Source organism: Gopherus evgoodei, chromosome 2 (genome assembly GCF_007399415.2).
Source record: "Gopherus evgoodei ecotype Sinaloan lineage chromosome 2, rGopEvg1_v1.p, whole genome shotgun sequence".
In the NCBI taxonomy this organism is placed as follows: Eukaryota; Metazoa; Chordata; order Testudines; family Testudinidae; genus Gopherus; species Gopherus evgoodei.
In genome coordinates, this window is record NC_044323.1 from 28,713,998 (window position 1) to 28,734,144 (window position 20,147).

Here is a 20,147-nt window from a genome sequence, read left to right on the forward strand (position 1 = left end):
GTCTGCCCAAGTAGCATGTCCTCACATTAACCTTCTAGAGTTGAGGGCAGCCAGAAATGCTTGTGTTCACTTCCTTCCATTAATCAAGGATAAATCCATAAAATTCATGACACAATATAATCTACATGTTCTACATCAACCATAAGGGTGAGTGGGTCAGATCCCCTTTCCTTTGTGCTGAAGCAGTAAAGCTATGGAACTAGTGTATTGCCAATCACATCCAATTACCTTCCAAGCCTGTAGAGCACCGATGATCTCAGTAAGCACTTCTTCCAAGATTATGAATGGGGAGTTGGACTCGTGAACTCTGAATCACATTTTTCTGACCTGGTGATTTCCAGAAGTGGACCTCTTTGCTGCTGCCATCACCACCACCAGAAAGTGCAAACAATTTTGTCTGAAAGGAGGATTGCGGGGGGGGGGGGGGGCGGTCCTCACTCTGGGAGATGCTTTCCTTGTTCTGTGGATGAGGGGCCACCTTTATTTATTCTGTCCAGTGCCTTTGGTATTAAAGATGATAAACAAGATCAAGCAAGACAAAGCCAAGATAAAAGGGCATTACACTTTTTTACACCTCTTATATTCATTAAGAGAGAATATATGGGTCATAACCCACTTACTGTCTGAGGGGCAGGGATAGCTCAGTGGTTTGAGCATTGGCCTGCTAAACCCAATGTTGTGAGTTCAATCCTTGAGGGGGCCATTTAAGGGGTAAAAATCTGTCTGGGGATTGGTACTGCTTTGAGCAGGAGGCTGAACTGGATGACCTCTTGAGGTCCCTTCCAACCCTGATATTCTATGATTAAACCTTTTTAAGAAAGGTTCAGAGTTTGATATAGAGAGACCACTCTCTTAGTACCCTGCTTAGTACCATGGCAAACCTTTAAAAACTTTTATTAAAGATGCAGAAGAGAAAGAAAAACAGTTGAAGCATTGTAAACTATTAAATAAGGATTTCATTTTAACAATATCTTTTGATCCTTTTCTCTTTAGATGGAGACAGGTTTTAGAATAAAAACCCCTTGTTTGACAGTCTTTTAGATGGTATTAAAGAGAGTAATAACTGTCCTTTTTTGAAGAAAAGAGTAGTTAGTTAAGATGGGCTAGAGCTCATTACTGTTTTCTTAAAATCGGATCCTTTTTCCTAGAAGACAAAAACAAGACACACATAAAATAAAAGAGAAAAGAATAGCAAAGATAGAACATGCAGCTTTTGTCTCACTTGTAATCTCACTGCTGGAGAGAAACAGGCAGAGCACACAGTTTTACCAGGACTCTAAGACTTCTCGAACTTGTACCAGCATCAGGCTGTTTAGGACATTGCTTTTAGTTTCCTCTTTATGGTCACAAGTTTACAGCAGTGTTGCAAAATATACAGTCTTGGTCAGCTAAGCCAGACTCTTATTAAACAGAAGTAAAAATGAGAGTGATAGGAAAGAGAAGAAATGAGATGAGGAGGAAAAAGGACACATGGGGGGGTAGAGAGAGGGGCAAATGATAGATGACACTCTCTCATTCCAGATGATATATCTGCCTTCTTTGCCAACAGATTTTTCAATGAGATGGAAATTAATATACTAGAGATCTCCCTTTCATGAACGTGTTTAAAAGTGGTGTTACTAATTTGTATTTCAACAGGGACTGTGTTCAGTGCAGAGCTTTCAAAAAGGGAGAAAAGAAGGACACATGTTCTCGGGACTGTATGCATTTCAACATGACACTAGTAGAAAGTCGAGATAAGTTACCACAGCCTGGCCAGCCTGATCCACTGTCTCACTGTAAAGAGAAGGATGTTGATGACTGCTGGTTCTACTTCACATACTCCATCAATGCAAACAATGAAGCCATTGTTCATGTGGTGGAGACACCAGGTACAAACCCTTTATTGCATGTTTCCTTCACCTTTGTGATCAGCTCTCTGTTGTTCCTTCTGTACTCAACACAGTTGCATTGACCTTTCTGAACCTTCAAACTGTATCCCGAAGTAGTATCCTCGCTCCCTGCTTTGAAACTAGGGCTGCTTGAGACTGGTGTTTGTGTCTCAGATATCGACACTATTTACAGACTCCTACGCTGACCGAAACAGATTTGCTCACATGACTTGCCGTATGTGTTATATTTAATAAGTTTTTTTCTCCCTGTTGACGTACTTTAATCGTGTTTCTATAATCTCTTTTAATCAAGTCCTAAATACATTGATACAAATCTTTCTGGTTTGGTTCAGGTTAGAAACATGTTGCAGGTTAAAACAAAAACCACACAATTAAGTGAAATGTCGCATTATATGTCCAGCTTTGTACAGAACAGCAAAAACCTCCTTTGTTTATGCTTGATTATTTCTCTTATCAGTCCTTGCTTTACTCAGACCACTTACCTTCAAGCATGGTTCTGACAGGCCTTTTATTGAATTAATCCATAATACTCAGACTTCCTGGAGGTGGTTCCATCAAATATCTACTGGCAGAGGAAAAATTGATTCAACTGTGGTTTGATCAATTTCTAGGAAATTGGCTAGTTTAGATTAATGGGCAGATGGTTTACTGTCTAATCAAGCTAACATCTCTTCTGAAAAGGACCTTTACTTCGAACCGTAGTAGTGGGTTCCTGACTAAGTTAGTGACTTAATATAAAATATACCTTTTATTAATTGTACACGATAGGTAGAAAGCAATATCTTATTCTGCAGGATTATAGGAATTGATAAATCGGACAAGATCAATAGTCTGCTTAGTTCAGTGGCCAGCACCCCCTGTTTCAGACATAAATGTGTTACTGCCCATTAATACGCATATTTGTACAAGGCTGCAGCTTTGAATGACAGTCCTTCCTCATCCCAGTTGGTGAAATTTATGCCCTGAAGTATGAGATTTGTTTATGCTTTTTTATTTAATTTTAAATGTTATTTCTGTTTAATGGAAAATTATTGCAATCTATCTACTCAGTGAAGACCAGATTTTCCCCTAGTTTACTAGTTTAGTATGATGTTGACCCAGAGAGCTGTATGTGTTTTGCTTAGTACAGCATTTTAAAGATTCATGGAATAACTTCTCTACGACCGTGAACATTGTATGGAAACTTGCATTAACTCACTATTTCTTTGGTAATGTTCCCAAAATTTCTCCTTTTACGGTTGAAATTTTCCATGATGAAGAGCATAATTTTTTATACCTTAAAGACAGCTATTTGCTAACTCAAATAACTGAATTTAAAAGCCAACAGTCACTTAGCCTATAGCTGTTACTACAAAATATCTGACCTGGCCACTTAAGGCTCACATGAGTTCAGCTCACCTAGATGGGGAGCAAAAGGGATCAGAGGGAGTCAGGAGAGAATAGGGAAAGGAAGAGGAGGAGAGGCAGTCTTATCGGTCTGTGCTAGGTGCTGTGCCCATGTGTAATGAAGGTAACCTCATCCCAAAGGGTTTACAGTCTCAGCAGAATGTTCATTTGTCTCAGCTGACTTTCAAAATTTTGTAAAGTTCATTAATGGACTTTCTCATTTTATTTCCTTAAAATAAAATTTAAAAATTGGTTAATAATGTTAGCATTCTGTAGGAATCTCAGCCCAACCAATAGGAGCAGGACTCAAAATCCGTCCCTTGGGGTGATTCAGTACAGTAACTATGCATCTTGACAGATTCCAGCAGTTCACTTGGGGCTTGATCTTTCACCAGTAAAGTTAATGGGAGTTTTTCCATTGACTAGAAGGGGAGCAGGATCAATCTCTTAGTTTAGGTGACTATTCAGAATTCTGTATTTAGCAAAACAGGTATCTTTTTTACAAGAGTGCTAGTTATCCTTGCCTTACTTTCTCCACACAACTTCCTCTGTATGGTTTTAGTTAATTTTACAAGTACCATTTTTGTTCTGCAATTATTCATCCTTATGAATGAAAATGTCAATCATTTTTGCATTTCCTAGTTCAACAAAGCACTGGATTCCCATGTTGAAGAAGTCTTGTAAAAATCTGTTAACATTCTGATCCTTCTGCTTCAAGAGATCATGCTATTACAATTTGGCTTTGTATAAATATTGCAACTTGAGGTAGAAACTAGGCCACACTTTTTCTATAAAGCGAGAAGTATTTTGGGACTATCTGGTTAATCCACATTTACACTCATAAAGTCAATTTCCTGTCTCGTTACATTCACAATTCATAATCAGCTTGTTCATAAGTAGTCTAGAGGTCTAATCTTAAGGTTTCAAGTGCTATGAAATTCTTAGCTCAGTGTGGTCTTAAAAGCTGATTTGGTCAACAGACGTCATTTCTCCATGGCATCAAAACTTGCTTTCTCACTATCTGTGTGTCTCAATACTAGAATAAGAGTCTTTGTGTATCTCAGTAGCTCTAATTTAGATTATTATTCACAGATGCATTTTAAATGTGAGAAATTGTTAATATTGCTCTTTACAAGTTGGAGGCTCTGAATGTTGCACAGTATAATTTAAATTCTTCAGCAATTGTGCTTCTTTTACATTGTGCTAAAACTGTACTGTAATTATTCTATTCCCCAGAATGCCCCACTGGCCCAGACATCATTCCCATTGTAGCTGGTGTGGTTGCTGGAATTGTTCTGATTGGTCTTGCTTTATTATTGATTTGGAAACTACTTATGATCATTCATGACAGAAGAGAATTTGCTAAATTTGAAAAGGAGAAGATGAATGCGAAGTGGGACACGGTGAGTCATGGAACTTAAATTCAATAAAGCTACTGTTGTTACGGAAAGTACAAAAGTTTTTGTTTTGTGTGCCCCAAATATTTCAAGGTGCTCCTCTATAGGATAAAAACTGGAATACAAAAAATCTTTGTTTAGAGTTGGTCTTAAACATATCCTGTATATACTGTCAATAGCGATGAATTGTAAAAGAACATCTTTCGCCAAGGATATATAACTTGACTAGATAAGCCAGCATGTACTCAAAGATTTAGGTTTTGAGTTCTAATTACTTAAATAATATGGGCCACGCTTGTAGAAAAGGAAACAGACTGAAGTGATAGTGATAGACTAGCCCAACTTTGTTACTGTGACATCAGGGTACCACACCCTGTCTGTGTACCAAACTGTTAACCTCAAATAATCAGACAGCTTCCATTAAAAGTTGGTGGGAGTTTCATTTACATACTGTAGAAGAGCAAAAATCTTCTTGTTTGAGTGCTTATACATGTTCATTCACTGTAGGTGTATGCGCACCCTGGGCACAGTCACCAGAAATTTTTCCCTCAGTGGTACCCATCAGGGCAGCTGAGCCTCCTCTGGTGCTGTGTGCTCATAGCGCCGTATAAAGAGCTCTGTTGACCCGGCACACCCTCAGTTTCTTCTTACCGACTGACAATCGCTAGAACTGTTCTCCTTGCTGTGCAAGCTTTCTCAGTAGAACCTCTGTACAGTCTTGTTTGGGGATAAGGTGCAGTTATGTCCTCACTCCAGCTTCCTCCCAAAGGTGGTTTCCTAATTTCATAGCAATCAGGCAATCTTCTTACCAGTTTTCTACCCAAAATTACATGCAAACAGCGAATAACAGTGGCTTCATTCATTGGACATAAGACATGCCCTAGCATTCTATGTAGAAAGGACCAAACCATTTCGTAAATCTACCCCTACTGTTCCTAGCAATAGCTGACAGGATAAAAGGTCTCTCCATCTCTACACAGAGAATTTCTTCTTGGATCATATCATGCATTCTCATGTGTTACGAGCAGGCGGGTGTTCTTCCACCAGTTACCCTGACTGTCCACTCCATGAGCACATACACATCTTCAATGGCATTCCTACCACAGATTCTTGTTCAGGACATTTGCAGAGCAGTGACTTGGTCATCAGTACATACGTTCTCTGCTCATTATGCCATTACTCAACAGTCTAGGTACGATTCCAGATTCAGTTGAGCTGTTCTGCAGTCAGCATGTCCACGAACATTAATCCTACCTCCTATGCAACTGCTTGGGAGTCACCTACAGTGGAATGGACATGTGCAAGCACTTGGAGAAGAAAAAAATGTTTCTTACCTTTCCTGGACTGTTCTTCAAGATATGTTGCACGTGTCCATTCAACGACTCGCTTTCCTACCCCTCTACATCAGAACTGGCCAGAAAGAAGGTATTGAGGGGGCGTGGGGTCGCCTGGACCCTTTGTACCAGCACTATGAGTGCATGGCATCAGAGGGTGCCCATGCCACCTCAACAGGAATAACGGGAAAATTTCCACTGACTGTGAGCATGCACACACCTATAGTGGAATGATATGTACAACACATCTCAAAGAGCAAGTTATGGAAAGGTAAGTAACTGGGTTTTTGGTTTTGCAAGAAGACCTTAAAAATATATATTCATTAAGGTCTGTGGGGAGGGAGGGTCAGTAATGGTTGAACATCAAACCTCAGTGCTGATGTACTGAAATCTTGTGGGACTCAACACCCACAAATCCTTATAAGCAGTGTTATGCTTCAGTTATTTCCTTAGAAGGGCTTTATCCTTGTTTATTGATCTGCCGAGGGTTTTTCAGATTTGTATTAGAGTTCCACTGCTAAATAATTTTAAAAGAAAATTACTAACATAATTTTCCTTTCGATACAGCATGATCTTTCCCTCTTTTTATGATCGTTGAGAATGTTGTTTTCTTTTTTTCTGTTGAATTATTCGACATTGACCATTTCTTTCACTTCAGCAAGAAAATCCAATATACAAGAGTCCTATTAATAATTTCAAGAATCCAAACTATGGACGTAAAGCTGGTCTCTAAGTCTCAGTTTGTATTTTCTTTTCAGTTTCTTTTTTTTCTTTGCATGTCACTTTTAACTCTTTTCAGACTCAGTGTCATTGCCAATTAATCACAGTTTGTGCCTTATTCTGTTGATCTGCTTCTGCTTCAGTTCTGAAATTGTACAGAGTGGAGCTTGAAAATCTTTAATCTGTATTAACAGCAACATTGCATATTTATTAATATCAATAGTACTTGCTTGAGAATGAGTTTATATGTGAAGTTGAAGAACAGTATTTTATATAAAGGAAAATAGAACAACAATTTAGATGGGTGGTGGAGGAACAAGAATCTCTTTGGACTTTTCTGCAGTAGGGGTTTTTTGACTGTCAGTTAACTCAAGGTAGTTTTTAGGGACTATCCAGACTAGCCTTTACAGTTTATCTGGGATACAAATATTTGTGGCTTTACTGGAACAAACTTTTGTGGAGTATCCAGACTAGCGTTTACAAATGTATTTAATTACCTCAGTTAATGGGCAGCCAGTTAGCTCAAGGTAAAAAAACAAAAAACCCTGTCTAAACATACCCTTTAAGTGTGAAGTATGTTCGTTAATAATGTCATGATTAGATATGCAACCCATTCCTAATTTTCCCATCACCACTGGCAATATCATAATCCTTTGTCTCTCAGATGTCATCTCTGGCAGGTGTCGGCAACCTTCGGCACATGGCCCATCAGGGTAATCTGCTGGCAGGCTGCGAGACATTTTGTTTAGGTTGACAGTCCGCAGGTACAGCCCCCCACAGCTCCCAGTGGCTGCAGTTTGCCATTCCCAGCCAATGGGAGCTGCGGGAAGCAGCGGGCCACAGGGACATGCTGACCACCACTTCCTGCAACTCCCATTGGCTGGGAACGGCAAACTGCGGCCACTGGGAGCTGCGGGGGTCCATGCCTCCGGACAGTCAACATAAACAAAATATCTCGCGACCCACCAGCAGATTACCCTGATGGGTGGCGTGCCAAAGGTTGCCGACCCTGATCTGTGAGAATGAGGGAAGGGCATTTTCTTCCATAGCCAACTGTTAGTCTCCTTCAGCCATAGTTTCAGGAGGGAAAGAGAGGCAGAACACTCCAATCTTCTGTCTTAAACAGTGGACTGCAGCTCTGTGCTGCTGACTGTCCCTGCTCCACTGTTATAACAGCCACTAGCCATGGGGCAGTGAAGCAGGAGCTGCATCATTCCATTTGGCTCAACATTAAGCCCATTACAAGGAAACTGGATTCTGAGATTCTTAGCTGGTAGTAGCTTAGATCTTCTCTCCTCCCATGCCAGATACTGAGGAGATAGGCAGAAGGAGGTGAATGGCATCAGCCCAAAGACCTTATTTTGTCAATCTAAAGCACAAGAAGCAGGGACAGTGACAGCCTCACACTGATGCACAGGTCAGGAAGCCAGAGGGGCTGAGTTGCCTAAGGGAGATTAGAAGAAAGGGTTCTTAAGTGAGATTGTTCTCCTCCTACCCCAGGGTCTCCAGAGAGGGCCATGAGAATAGAGAGGAGGGGTAGGGAAATAGATGACAGGAGAAGGGCAGGGAGGGTGAGAGAGATGGAAAATCTTGCAGGGGGGAGACAGAAGAGGGGGCTAATAATGAAAATGGGAAAGGAAGAATTTGTCCATCACAATAGAATCTAAGTACTGCATCTATTATTTCACAGTGATGGAGTTTTTTTTATCGGGAAAGACCCTGGACCCATCACTTGATTTCTCTCCTATCTGGACCCTTTTCATTTTTTTATGTGGCTTTACCCTGGTATTATCATCAACTCCTCATTCTCTCCCAGTTTTTCCTTTATATCTCCAAAATCCTTCCATTCCAACCATAAAAAACCTTTCTCAACCCCTGATTATTTCTTCTCAACTATTGTAATCCTGTCTGTTTTCCTAAACTCTCGCCTCATGAAACACATACTCTTTTCAATCTATCCAAAACCTAGCTGTAAAAATCATTTACCTTGTCTCTCACTCTGAACCATATCCAGCTCCATTTCCAGTCCTTTCACAGCTCTCCTGAAATTTCCTGAATGACATTTTAAGTTGGCAGATCTCAGATGGTACTAAATGTCATCATTCAGTTTTATGGCTTGGGTCATTTTTCCGCCCCCTTTCTTTGTTGATGAGTTGTCTGTGTATATTTTAAATTCTTTGAGGCAGAGGCTTATTTTGGCTTGCACAGTGCTGGGGTTAAACAAATTATGATATTCTAAAAAAAAATGGTTTTAACTTCTAAAGAACAGAGACTTTACTGCAATTTTTAAACCATCAGTGTGTCTTAAATCTTGAGTAAGCTGTTGAAAGTTCTGTTAAACCCATTTATTACATTTAGCTTATCTGCAATCATGTCTATTGTGAGCAACTTGATTAGACAGACATCTCTAGGATGTAAAAAATGAGCCGAAAATGTTTATCTCCCAAGCAATTCAGAAAACTTTGACATAACCTTCCTGTTCTTACCTAAGAGACCTATGGGTTTTTTTAGATTGGCTTCTGCTTTTTTGCTGCTTTATTGGCACGAGGGGGCTTGGTTTTTTAAAGTTAACTTTTTGCCTTTTTCTTAACTTTAGAAATATCAGGAATGTCAGGGTCTTCCCTGGCGTTGCTGGATGGCCTCAGCTCTATTGCTGTGAATCTGTTCAGAGCAGGGGACGAGGGTGCCGTGGATAGACTGAGTGGGTTTTCAGGAAGGAAATGGAGTGTAGAGAACCTCTCCAGTAATGGATGCTTCACTCGAGGTTACAGTAGCAGTAGGCTTCCATCAATAACTTTTAACTCATGCAGATCATAGTGGTTCCTCTCAAACCCTTTGGAGAAGAGCCATATACTGTTGCCATGCCAGGGAAACTGGCTGCTGTGTCACCACAGGATGAAGCCACTTCACTCTACTCCTAGGGTTTCCTTCTACAGGGCCCTACCACACGTTCTTCACTGTGATGCTCAGTTTAGATCTGTGTCAGTGAAAAGCACCCTACTTTATCCAAGGGGTTAACTCCTGTCCTCTAGCCTTCCAGCCATGCTTGATGTGTCTCTTCCTTTCTGTACTCTCTGAAAAAGGGATGTGCCTTTTTTGAGAGGGGTGCAGTTTCCAACATTGAAGCTTGGCAGGGGATCCACATAATGGTGTTGTTCAAGAAGACCTGATGATATTTGTGAAATGGAGTAGATAGTGAGAACCAGTTCTTGAGCAAATGTCAAAAGATTCTAGAGATAAGTTTCCCACAGTCACTTGGGTCAGAACTCAGACTAACTGCACATATGCATATAGTTTTTGTGATTAGATGTTCTGTGATTTGTTTAAATTGAAACAATATGTCAATGGAGAAAAAAGTAGTAAGAAGGCCAATGAAACATACCGTATATAGCAAGGTATTTAACAAACAGTAATCTAAAATGCTACACACTGTGTAATGTAGCAGAGAGAATATTGTTGCAGGAACCTTTATTATATATCTTGTGAGCTTTAAATGATCTATCCTAGGTTTTCTATATCACCTTGATATCTAAGAGGTAGTTAATAGTTTCTTGCATGAAGTACAAACCAGTCAAGTGCTTAAAACAGTACTGTTCGGAGGGTATGAATGGAAAAATTACTTCTGCAGTCATCTGCAGTGTTGTAACAGTGTTGGTCCCAGGGCATTTCAGAGACAAAGTGGGTGAGGTAATACCTTTTATTGGACCAACTTCTGTTGGTGAGAGAGGCAAGCTTTCAAGCTTCACAAAGCTCCTCTTCAGGTCACCTATGAAAGCCCAAAACTTATCTCTCTTCACCAACAGAAGTTGGTGCAGTAAAAGATATTACCTCACTCAGCTTGTCTCTCTTATACAGCTATGGCAGTTGCAGTTTCCTTTTAAGATTTTTAAGCAAAATGTGTGGGAATCCACAAAGAGACTTACGGATTACAATGCTGGACATCATGGTGCCTAGAAAATCTCAGGAACAACACTGAGATTCACACAGCAGGCTCCCTGTACAATGTAAATGGGAGGGGGGAGAGGCATCTAAGAATGCAATCCACAAAAGCAAGCATATTAGGTAGGGATTATTAAGCATATTAAGCTAAGCAATGGGAGATGCCAACTGGAGAAGGGGCACTGAGTCCCTCCCCCTCTCAGAGATTGGTGCTTAAGTCTAGACTGCAGGGAGGATTTTAAATGCCTTCTTAGCACGGCTGCCAGTTGGGCTCCACGTGCAATTTAAGTGGCCAAATGCCTGACTTCCCCTGGTTCGTGAATCACTCCGGGGCTTAGGTGGGAGATAAGTGTTCAGATGCTTATAGGGAGGTAGCAGTGCACATAATCAGATGCAGAAACATAAGCACCCAGGGAAACTTTAACCTGAAAAACTTGTGCTGAGTGAGTTTAGGCACCTATAGATTTGACAGGAGTTTTGTGGATTCCAGTGGAGCCAAAACTGGGATTTGGGCACCTAAGTCTGGAATTTAGGTACCCAGATCTTTTTATGGATCCGTACCAATGTGTTAGAGTTTTAATGAGAATATTTTTAGCATAATTTTGATATATATATTGGGGCAAGTTAATGCGAAAATGTTCTATCTTAGCCAGCCAAACAGAATACATGTGGGATCTAGACTAATACAATGTTAAATTTGTAAAGTTATTGTTAAATTAATGAGGCAGATATGAATCTGAATTTGTTGCATTTTTTAATAATAGAGTATATCTAAATGGAAAGCAAAAGCTATTGACTTCTGCTAATCCTTGTATAAAAGTGAGCATTATTGATGTTATAGGTATGTCTAGATCAGTGATTCTCAAACTTTTGTACTGGTGACCCCTTTTACACAGCAAGCCTCGGAGCATGACCCCCTTTATAAATTAAAAACACTGTTTTTATACTTAACGTTATTATAAATGCTGGAGGCAAAACGGGGTTTGGGGTGGAGTCTGACTGCTCAGGATCCCCCATGCAATAACCTTGCAACCCCCGGAGGGGTCACGACTCCCAATTTGAGAACTCCTGACCTAGATAGTGTTTCAACAGGTGTAGTATCTATTAACCAGGAAGCTAGAACAAAGCTCCAATCTTGCACTGAAAAACATGGTCTGTCTCTTACACCTGCGTGCAGCCCTTTTTGAAGCCAGTGGGGCTCTATGACGTCACAGGAGTCTGCCAGTGCAGTCCTGTTTGAAATGGGCCTACATGATCAGTTGGGAACTTCTAGTGCACTCTAGTAGGGTCCATGTGGGCAAGTTAGTGCATGACACTCTGGTGTGCTCTAGGATTTACACCACACCTGGTGCACACTAATGCACCATATAGATAAGCCCTAAGATTCTTGGTCTCGAGTTAAGTGTAATTAGTTCTGCTGTATGAATACCGTGTGAACAGCTAGTGTTTCTAAAATCATTTCAGTTAAACTGTGCATGACGTTTAGGTGGGCATGTGATAGAAATGGTTTATCTGCTAAATTTGCCTGTTAAATGTGTGCTCATTTTGATTTACACTGTTTTATAAATGAAATATACATCTTCCTTAAATAAAAATGGCAATACACTTATCTTAGAAGGTAAGATATTCTGTGGAACTCCATAGCTAAGAGGTTAATAATGGAAAATACTCATTCACATCTTAGTTATCAGTCAAAATTCAGCACAGATTGGTAATAACCAAAAGTTAGTACCATTCAGTGGTAGCCAATGTGAAATGAGTTTGGTCTAGTGATCAGTTATCCACTACTACATTGTTAGTCTTAGCAGAGAGGCTGCAGATCGAGTGGGTCACAAGAGACTGAATTATTTGCACATTCCTAGGAGTGGTTACTCCAGCTCAGATTTGAGAGAGACAGGTCAGGTAGCACGAGGAAGTTTGCATTATTATTGCCTATTTTGTACTTAATAGAGGACATCAGTCTCTTGCTGGCACTGCACGTAAACACTAAATTTCATACAAATGTAAGAAAAGCACAGATATTCTCTGACTTTTTCCCTATGACTGGTCATCTGCTAAATGAAGGGGTATATAAACTTCAAAGCCTCTGATCTCTCTTTCTACAGCATTATATTTAATATATATCAGCTGGTCATCTATTTCCAGAGGATAAATGTAGACCGAATATGGATTAGACCCTGGGAACTCCTGAGTTCTAATCCCAACTCTTACACTGATTCTCTATTGTGGCCTGCTGCAAGTTATTCAACCTGTTTGCCTCAGTTTTCTTATTTGTAAAGTGGAATTAATGCTTGCTTACCTCCCTGGAGAGTGTTGAGGGTAACTTATCTGTAAAGTGTTTAGAAGATTTAAAAAGCTACATAAGGGCAAAGTTAAAATATGTATATTGCCTAAACAGCTTGAGATTCTCCTTCCTTACTAAGGATTATTTGCATATCAAAATTGTTTGCCAGAGTCGGATATGAATGGAAACAGCATCAAGACTGCCTTTGTTGTGTGCAAGTGTGTGGCTGTTGCGCCAGCCACCAGCTACATATACTATCCCCCTACTACATGTAGTATACACACACTGTATTATAGCCTTCGTTTAGTTAAATATGCACCCAGACTTCTAGAAATCAATAAAATCACTTGTTCTTTATTGTACTAAGGTCCACAGATCCATTACAATGGGTTTTTCAGCTCAGGGGAAGAACATTGGCAGCAATGGAATGCCCCGACCCCTGAAGTTTCTTCCATTTTTATCACTTCCACAGTATAGTAGCCAGACCTTTCTGGTGTACAGCTTTTTATTTCAAATTTCCAACTAACAGTTTAGCTAGCTAATTCCCAGCCATGTCACAGGGCTGCATTTGCCTTTTGCAGACATTGCCCCACAGCTCCACTTCAACTTCTGAGGTGTCTGCAGCAGCTGGTGCTTCTCTGGGTTTTAGGGAGAGAGCTAGGCCACAAAAGGCCAGAAGCAAAAGAAAGGGTCTATGTTATCTGCTTTTACTGCCTATTTAGGTGTCTTGTTGAGGAGCTCAGTCAACTCTGTTGGCAGTAAGCAGTTCCTCCCTCAGCCCAGACCAGGTGGGGTCACCTAGGGTCTCCCTTCCACAGGCAGGGAAGGAGCCAGATAGGATTGGAGACACTAACTTTACTGGGCAAGATGCAAACAGCATCTCAACAGCCCAATTCAAGTTGCATGGCCAGCAGAGGAGGCAGGCACAATTAGAAAATTTATCTCCTGGGCAAGGAACGTCCTCTCTCCATGAGACATTGTGGTCTGGAAGTCCTTCAAGACATATAATGTGTCTTATCGTGAGATGGCCAGTAACCTCAGTGGAGAGTAAGAGGCTGCAGGGGATGAAGTGGGCCATGTAGGGAATTCCACATTGAAGTTTAGTGAAATGGATATCTTAAGGCTTTGCAGGTATTTCTGGGGGGACCAAAGAACCAGTGAGCTTGGTTCGAGGTGTTTTGGTGTGGGCATGAATCCATACAGGCTTGAATTTTGGCCCTCATACAGGGCCAGCAGAAAAAGTGGGAGGTTGCAAAGAAGGGCTTACAATGACCAAAGTGTGCTGCCAGTGGGGTATCGTGATAAAGATGTAGCATTTCAAAGCGGGGGAAAGCCCTCAGAGACACATACATGCACCTGTTGAAACATGTTACTCCATCATGTTCAGAATGGTACATCCGGGTCCCCAAACACTTAAGATGTGGTCCCCAAGCAAAGGATCCTCCGTAGAGGTGGATCAGACAAGGGAGATCAGAGATGAGATCTTTGTGAACTGCCATGTTGAGAAAATTACTAGCTTTGAGATAGTATGCTGGCTCAGCAGTTGGCTCCTTGCCTTCCTGGTAGTACTCTCCTTTTTGCAATAAGGTATTGGCCTTCTCAGGTAGATAGGTGATGGTTAACTTGAACTCAGAGAAAAACAGGACCCACCTTAGCTGCTTTTTGTTTGAAATTTGGGCCTTGCAGAGGTACTTAAGGTTCTTATTGTCTTTGAACACCTGTACAAGTGGCCAAGCCCTCCCATGGTAGTGGCATCTCTCCTTGGACATGGTTTTAATTTCAAGCAGCTACTCATCTAATATTCTGTCATTGTGCACCAGACAAATCTTATGTAGGAGTGACGTTAGGGGAGCTATTTTTCCTGAGAATTCAGCAATAAATTGCAGATAAAAATTGACACAGCCCAGTAAGTGTTGTAATTTCAGGGGATTCTGGGTAGCTGATCAGTCGCAGATGGCTCCTTTTTTGAATCAGAACATCCCCTGGGAAGATGATGTAGCGCAAAAATTTGATGGCAGACTGGTCAAAGAAGCATTTTTCCAGATTGGCATACAAACTATGCTTCCACAGCCTTTCTAGAACAGATCAGATGTGGCAACGGTGTTGTTCTTGGTTCTCTGAGAGCAGTAGGATATCACTGAGATAAATGATGACATTCTGCTCCCCTGTGTCCTTTAACACAATTCATGAAGTGTTGGAAAGTTCCAGGGGCATTGGTTAGGCCAAATGGCATTACTAAATATTCAAGGTATCTATATCGTGTATGAAAGAGTTTTCCACTCATCCCTGACTCTCATGCACTATTTTGTAAGCTCCCTGATGGTCTAGCTTCATGAGGATTGTGGTTGTTCACACACAATCTAGCAAGTCCAGGATAAAGAGGCAGAGGATATCAGTTGCAGATTTAGGGCTCGATAGTCCTTGCAAATGCACAGCACCTCGTCCTTTCATACAAAAAGGAGTAGTGCCCCTGCTGGGGAGGAAGATTAACAGATGAAGCCCTTCTTGAGATTTTCTTAGATATAGATGCATAATGCTTCCACACTCTGGTTTGGATATGGTGTATATTTGTCCATACAGGGCTTTTACCCCAAGCTGCAATCTATGGAACAGTTATAGTTCTGTTGCGGGGACCGAAGGGATGTGGGTTTTTTTCCCTGTAAAGTGTTAATGTATTCCTGGTATTTCTTGGGGAGATGGGATTCTGGGCTCAAGGTAGTTTCTTTCTCACTTGCCCCCACTGTTTTTCCTCAGGTAGTAATAACTGTTCCTGGCAAATAGGCAATGGCTAACATGGGGGGTCACAGGCCTGCTTTTTTTGGCAATAATCGGAAGAAAGTCAATGCTCTTCCCTCTTCAGGAGATACATGGATCATGCTACTCCAAACACAGTATACCAAGTATTATTGGGAAGTGCTGAGAGCTGATCACATTGAAGTATAGTAACATGCGGTGCTCTCCCACTCTGGCCTCTAAGGGAATGTCTACACTGCAGTTAAAAGCCTGTGGCTGGCCCAGGCTAGCTGGCTCAGGCTAAGAACCCTGCAAGTGGGGACGGTCCCAGAGCCCAGGCTTCAGCCTGAGCCCAAATGTCTACACTGAAATTAAACAGCTCCTTATCCCAAGCCCTGTGAACCTGAGTTAGCTGGCACAGGCTAGCTGCAGGTTTTTTATTGCAGTGTAGACATATCCTGAGAGAACAGTTTCCTGGGTTTCTGGATCAGATGACGGGGTGACCCATTGGTTGTTTCTACCGGGTCTGGTTAAGATTTGGACCATAGAGGAATTTGTAGGTTCTGGGCAGCCATTGCATCTATAAAACTATCAATGGCATGAGAGTCGACCATGGCTAACTGCAGGGGAATCAACTTCAATCCTCTTAGGACACATAAATGCAGTGGTACCTGTAAGTGTGGTGAGGCTCCATGCGGTTTAGATTTGGTTCTCTTTAAAGGTGGGGGAAGTAGCTTAGGGCTTGCACTTGGTGACACCCAGGCTGTCCCCCCTTATTGGGCCTGGGCAACTTTTATTTAAGAGGCTAACTTTAAGCATTCCAGTTCAAAAAATGTTGAGTGAAATGCTCCCCCCAACTCCTTCACCAGTATGTCATGAGATCAAAGATGTAGAGCCTTTGCCTGACCATTCAGCCCTCCGATGAGCATGTGTGGTTCATAAACTGTAAGGGAACCATGTGGCATATCGTAACATAAGAACAGCCATATTGGGTCAGACCAATGGCCCATCTAGCCCAGTATCCTGTCTTCTGACAGTGGCCAGTGCCAGGTGCTTCAGAGGGAAAGAACAGAATAGGTCAGGGTGGCCAACCTGAGTCTGAGAAGGAGCCAAAATTGATTAATGTACATTGCCAAAAAACCACAGTAATATGTCAGCAGCCCCCCCCATTAGTGCCCCCCTCCAGCCCCTAGGACTTCCACCCGCTGGCAGCCCTGCCAATCAGTATGTCACCTGCCTCCCCACACCTCCCACCCGCCGCAATCAGCTGTTTCACGTGTGCAGGAAGCTCGGAGGGGAGGAGTGAGGGCTGGGGCCTTGGGGAAGGGGTGGAGTGGGGGCAGGGCCTGGGGCAGAGTTGGAGTTGAGCAGTGAGCACTCCCCCAGCACTTTGGAAAGTTGGCGTCTATAGCTCCAGCCCCAGAGTCAACGCCTGTGGAAGGACCCACTTATTAACTTCTGAAGAGCCACATGCAGCTCCGGAGCCACAGGTTGGCCACCCCTGGAATGGTAGTCATTGAGTGATCCTAAAGTAGAGATCTGTCCTAACATCTTAGTGTTTATTAGCTAAGCATGCCTTTTACTAAAGTTGATAGAGAAAATCTTGCTCTGTTTAGATGATTTAAGCTAGTATTTACTTACTGCATCTGGAAACAGTACAGATCAATGTGTAATGTCTTAAAATATGTTTTTGTTTGTACAGTTGTCATAAATGTAGTGTTCATTGTGTGTACTTTTAATACTAATGTAAACATTTCTCTTTTTTTTAGGGTGAAAATCCTATTTACAAGAGTGCAGTGACAACTGTGGTCAATCCTAAATATGAGGGGAAATGAACACTAATTGTATTACTTCACAACACTGTATGCAACGTAGCAATTTTTGTAGTCACAGTAAGATAGATTTAGGACAATTCTGCAGTGATTTTACTAACTCATTACATGTAGGTTTGTTTCCTATGCAGGTTTTTAAAATGTACAATATGTAATTTTTTTTTCTTCAGATAAAATAATCAGTGCCAGGGGACTGAGAGAAAACTTGAGGCTGCATAGCCTAATCAGCTAAGGTCACATGGTGCCTTTTTGACCTTTTCCTTACTGTGTTGTTCAAATGTAGGTGGTCTGTGGGAAGTGTACGATACTGCTGTTATGTGACTGGGAGGGAAATGGTGAAATCAATCAATATGAGGGCTCTGCCTAGCAACTGAGTATTAAAAATGAAGTTTTAGCTTTACAGAGTTATCAGGGCTTGAGTTTGCAGACATAGTTAACATGTTAACTAAATATTTCCTTGCAAACTCTCACAGATTTCTTTTTTAAGTTGATCAATGACTGGGTATCTGTTAGATATATCTGATTAGAAACAGTAAGATGAATAGGCTGGAAACAATGGTGCAAAAGGCTGTGAAAAATGCCTGCATACCTATTATTAAATTGTCAAGTGCCAGGTTATGGACAAATTGAAGGGGTTAGGAAGGAAAAGCTTTAAAATTTGTGCCATTTTTCAAGAAGTTGCTGCTTAGTATCTTGCATATTTTTTCTTTGTAAATTCAAGCCCTGGCCAGCCTGCAGTACCATGAAGCACTCACCAGGATATCCTCTAAATACATGAGGGCCTTAATTCATATAGTGTCCTTTTTCGTAATGTTTCCTTGCTTTTAAAGTCTGGTGCTGACACCTTTCTAATCTTTTAATGTATTTGGTTGCAATTTTTTGTAATATTTTTGTATCAGCACAACTTTATTTTCTTTTGCAGTCTTGGCTGTACATTCGCCTTTCTCCTGTAGCTGAGATTGCATAGTTTGTACTGTGACATGACTGTCACTGTCAGGTTTCATTTTTGACATGTGCCATGTATATTTGCCTTTGAACATTAAGATTGCATCTGTTACAAATTCGTTTGTTGTTTTAAGTGCCTTTTTATTTTAACAGATGTTCACTTTTTACAGTGCTATTACTGAAGTTATTTATTAATTAAAAGTACCTAAAAACACCTAAACCTCATCTTGTCTTTCTACACTGAGGATGTTAATACTGTTCAAGCAACCTGTACAATCTTTATAATGTACAGAATTGTATCAAAGTTAGGGTTCCTCAGAGATTTTTTTTTTTTAATTCTTAAATCTAGCTTCCTAAGATAGTCAATTTTAGAGTTGAGGGAGGAGGAAGAGAGGTTATATTTATACCAGATGTACTTTTTGGACCAAGTATCAGGAAAGTGAGTTAATTATACAAAAATAAACTCAAAATTACTTGTTCAGAAGTAAAATGAAAAGAATTCTTACACTGTGCACAAAATGAAGGTTGGTTATGTGTAACCAGAGTTCTTTGAGGTGACTCTGCATACTCCCACTTACGTTGCACCACCTGGTGCTACCTAACATTATAACCTTCTCCAGGTTGTCAAGTATCAGAGGGGTAGCCGTGGTAGTCTGGATCTGTAAAAGCAGCAAAGAATCCTGTGGCACCTTATAGACTAACAGACGTTTTGGAGCATGAGCTTTCGTGGGTGAATACCCACTTCGTCAGATGCATGGTGCCACAGGATTCTTTGCTGCTTCTCCAGGTTGTGCCTGTTAGAGTGCACATGTGCCCCCTCTCCTCAGTGTTTCTGAACTTTTTGAGGGAGAGGCTATGTAAGGGTGTACTGTGCCCTCTGCTGCCTCAATTCTTTCCACTGCTGTGCCAGAGAAGCCATAATGGAACTCTGAACCAGAGGGGAATGTGCATGGGAAGCGTGACTATGCAGAGTCATTTTGAAGAACTTCAGATACAGATAAAGCAAGTAACCTTCACTACTTCTTTGAAAGGGTCTGCATAGTCCCACTTATGGGTATTTTGACATGCAGTACAGAAAACTCAGGAGGTGGGAACAATGCTTTAATTGAACAATAATTCAAGTATTGTTCTGCCTAATTTGGCATCTGCTTTTGAAGCCAAATCTAGACCATAATGTTTAGTGAACATTCCGAGGAGCAGTCTTGTACATTTCTAAAATAGGAACATATTAAGTGCTGCTACAGCTCTAGTAGAATGAGGTCATATAATAGTAGGCACAGAAATATCTGCTAACTTGTGACATTCAGTGATATATTATTTAACCCACCTAGAATAATCTGAGCAGACACACTATGACTACAGCCCTGTGCAGATACAAAATATGTATCTCCGCAATCCACAATCATAGTCCAGGGATATCCACCTGTTTGCAGGGTTCTAGATACAAAATTTGGATCTGCATCCATCCGCAAACATGGTCTGTGGTTATCCTCAGATTTGCGGGACTCTAACTATGATCCCATATTATTATTAGCATAAGAAACAATCTACGTGATTCTAAGAAACTCAGATGCTATTTTTGGTAAAAATCTGGGGGATCCAGTCTAAGAACTACCTTTTGGAAAATCTGTAAATGGCTCATCACCCTTTACAGCATGCAGTTCACCCTTCTGGATGATAATATA

At 41.1% G+C, this 20,147-nt stretch overlaps 1 protein-coding gene across 2 annotated transcripts in view; it reads left to right on the forward strand.

Moving 5' to 3' along the window:
* ITGB1 (integrin subunit beta 1) overlaps window positions 1-18,676 on the forward strand; it is a 76,945-nt gene extending 58,269 nt beyond the window's left edge. Inside the window, exons 14-17 of one of the 2 annotated variants that reach the window (XM_030550194.1) lie at window positions 1,639-1,871; window positions 4,515-4,681; window positions 6,668-6,748; window positions 17,455-18,676. In XM_030550194.1, the coding sequence (XP_030406054.1) occupies window positions 1,639-1,871; window positions 4,515-4,681; window positions 6,668-6,742 (475 nt within the window). In that variant the 3' untranslated portion in view covers window positions 6,743-6,748; window positions 17,455-18,676. The remainder of the gene's footprint in view (window positions 1-1,638; window positions 1,872-4,514; window positions 4,682-6,667; window positions 6,749-17,454) is intronic. The other variant, XM_030550195.1, reaches the window with a different exon arrangement.
* The last annotated feature ends 1,471 nt before the right edge of the window (window positions 18,677-20,147 follow it).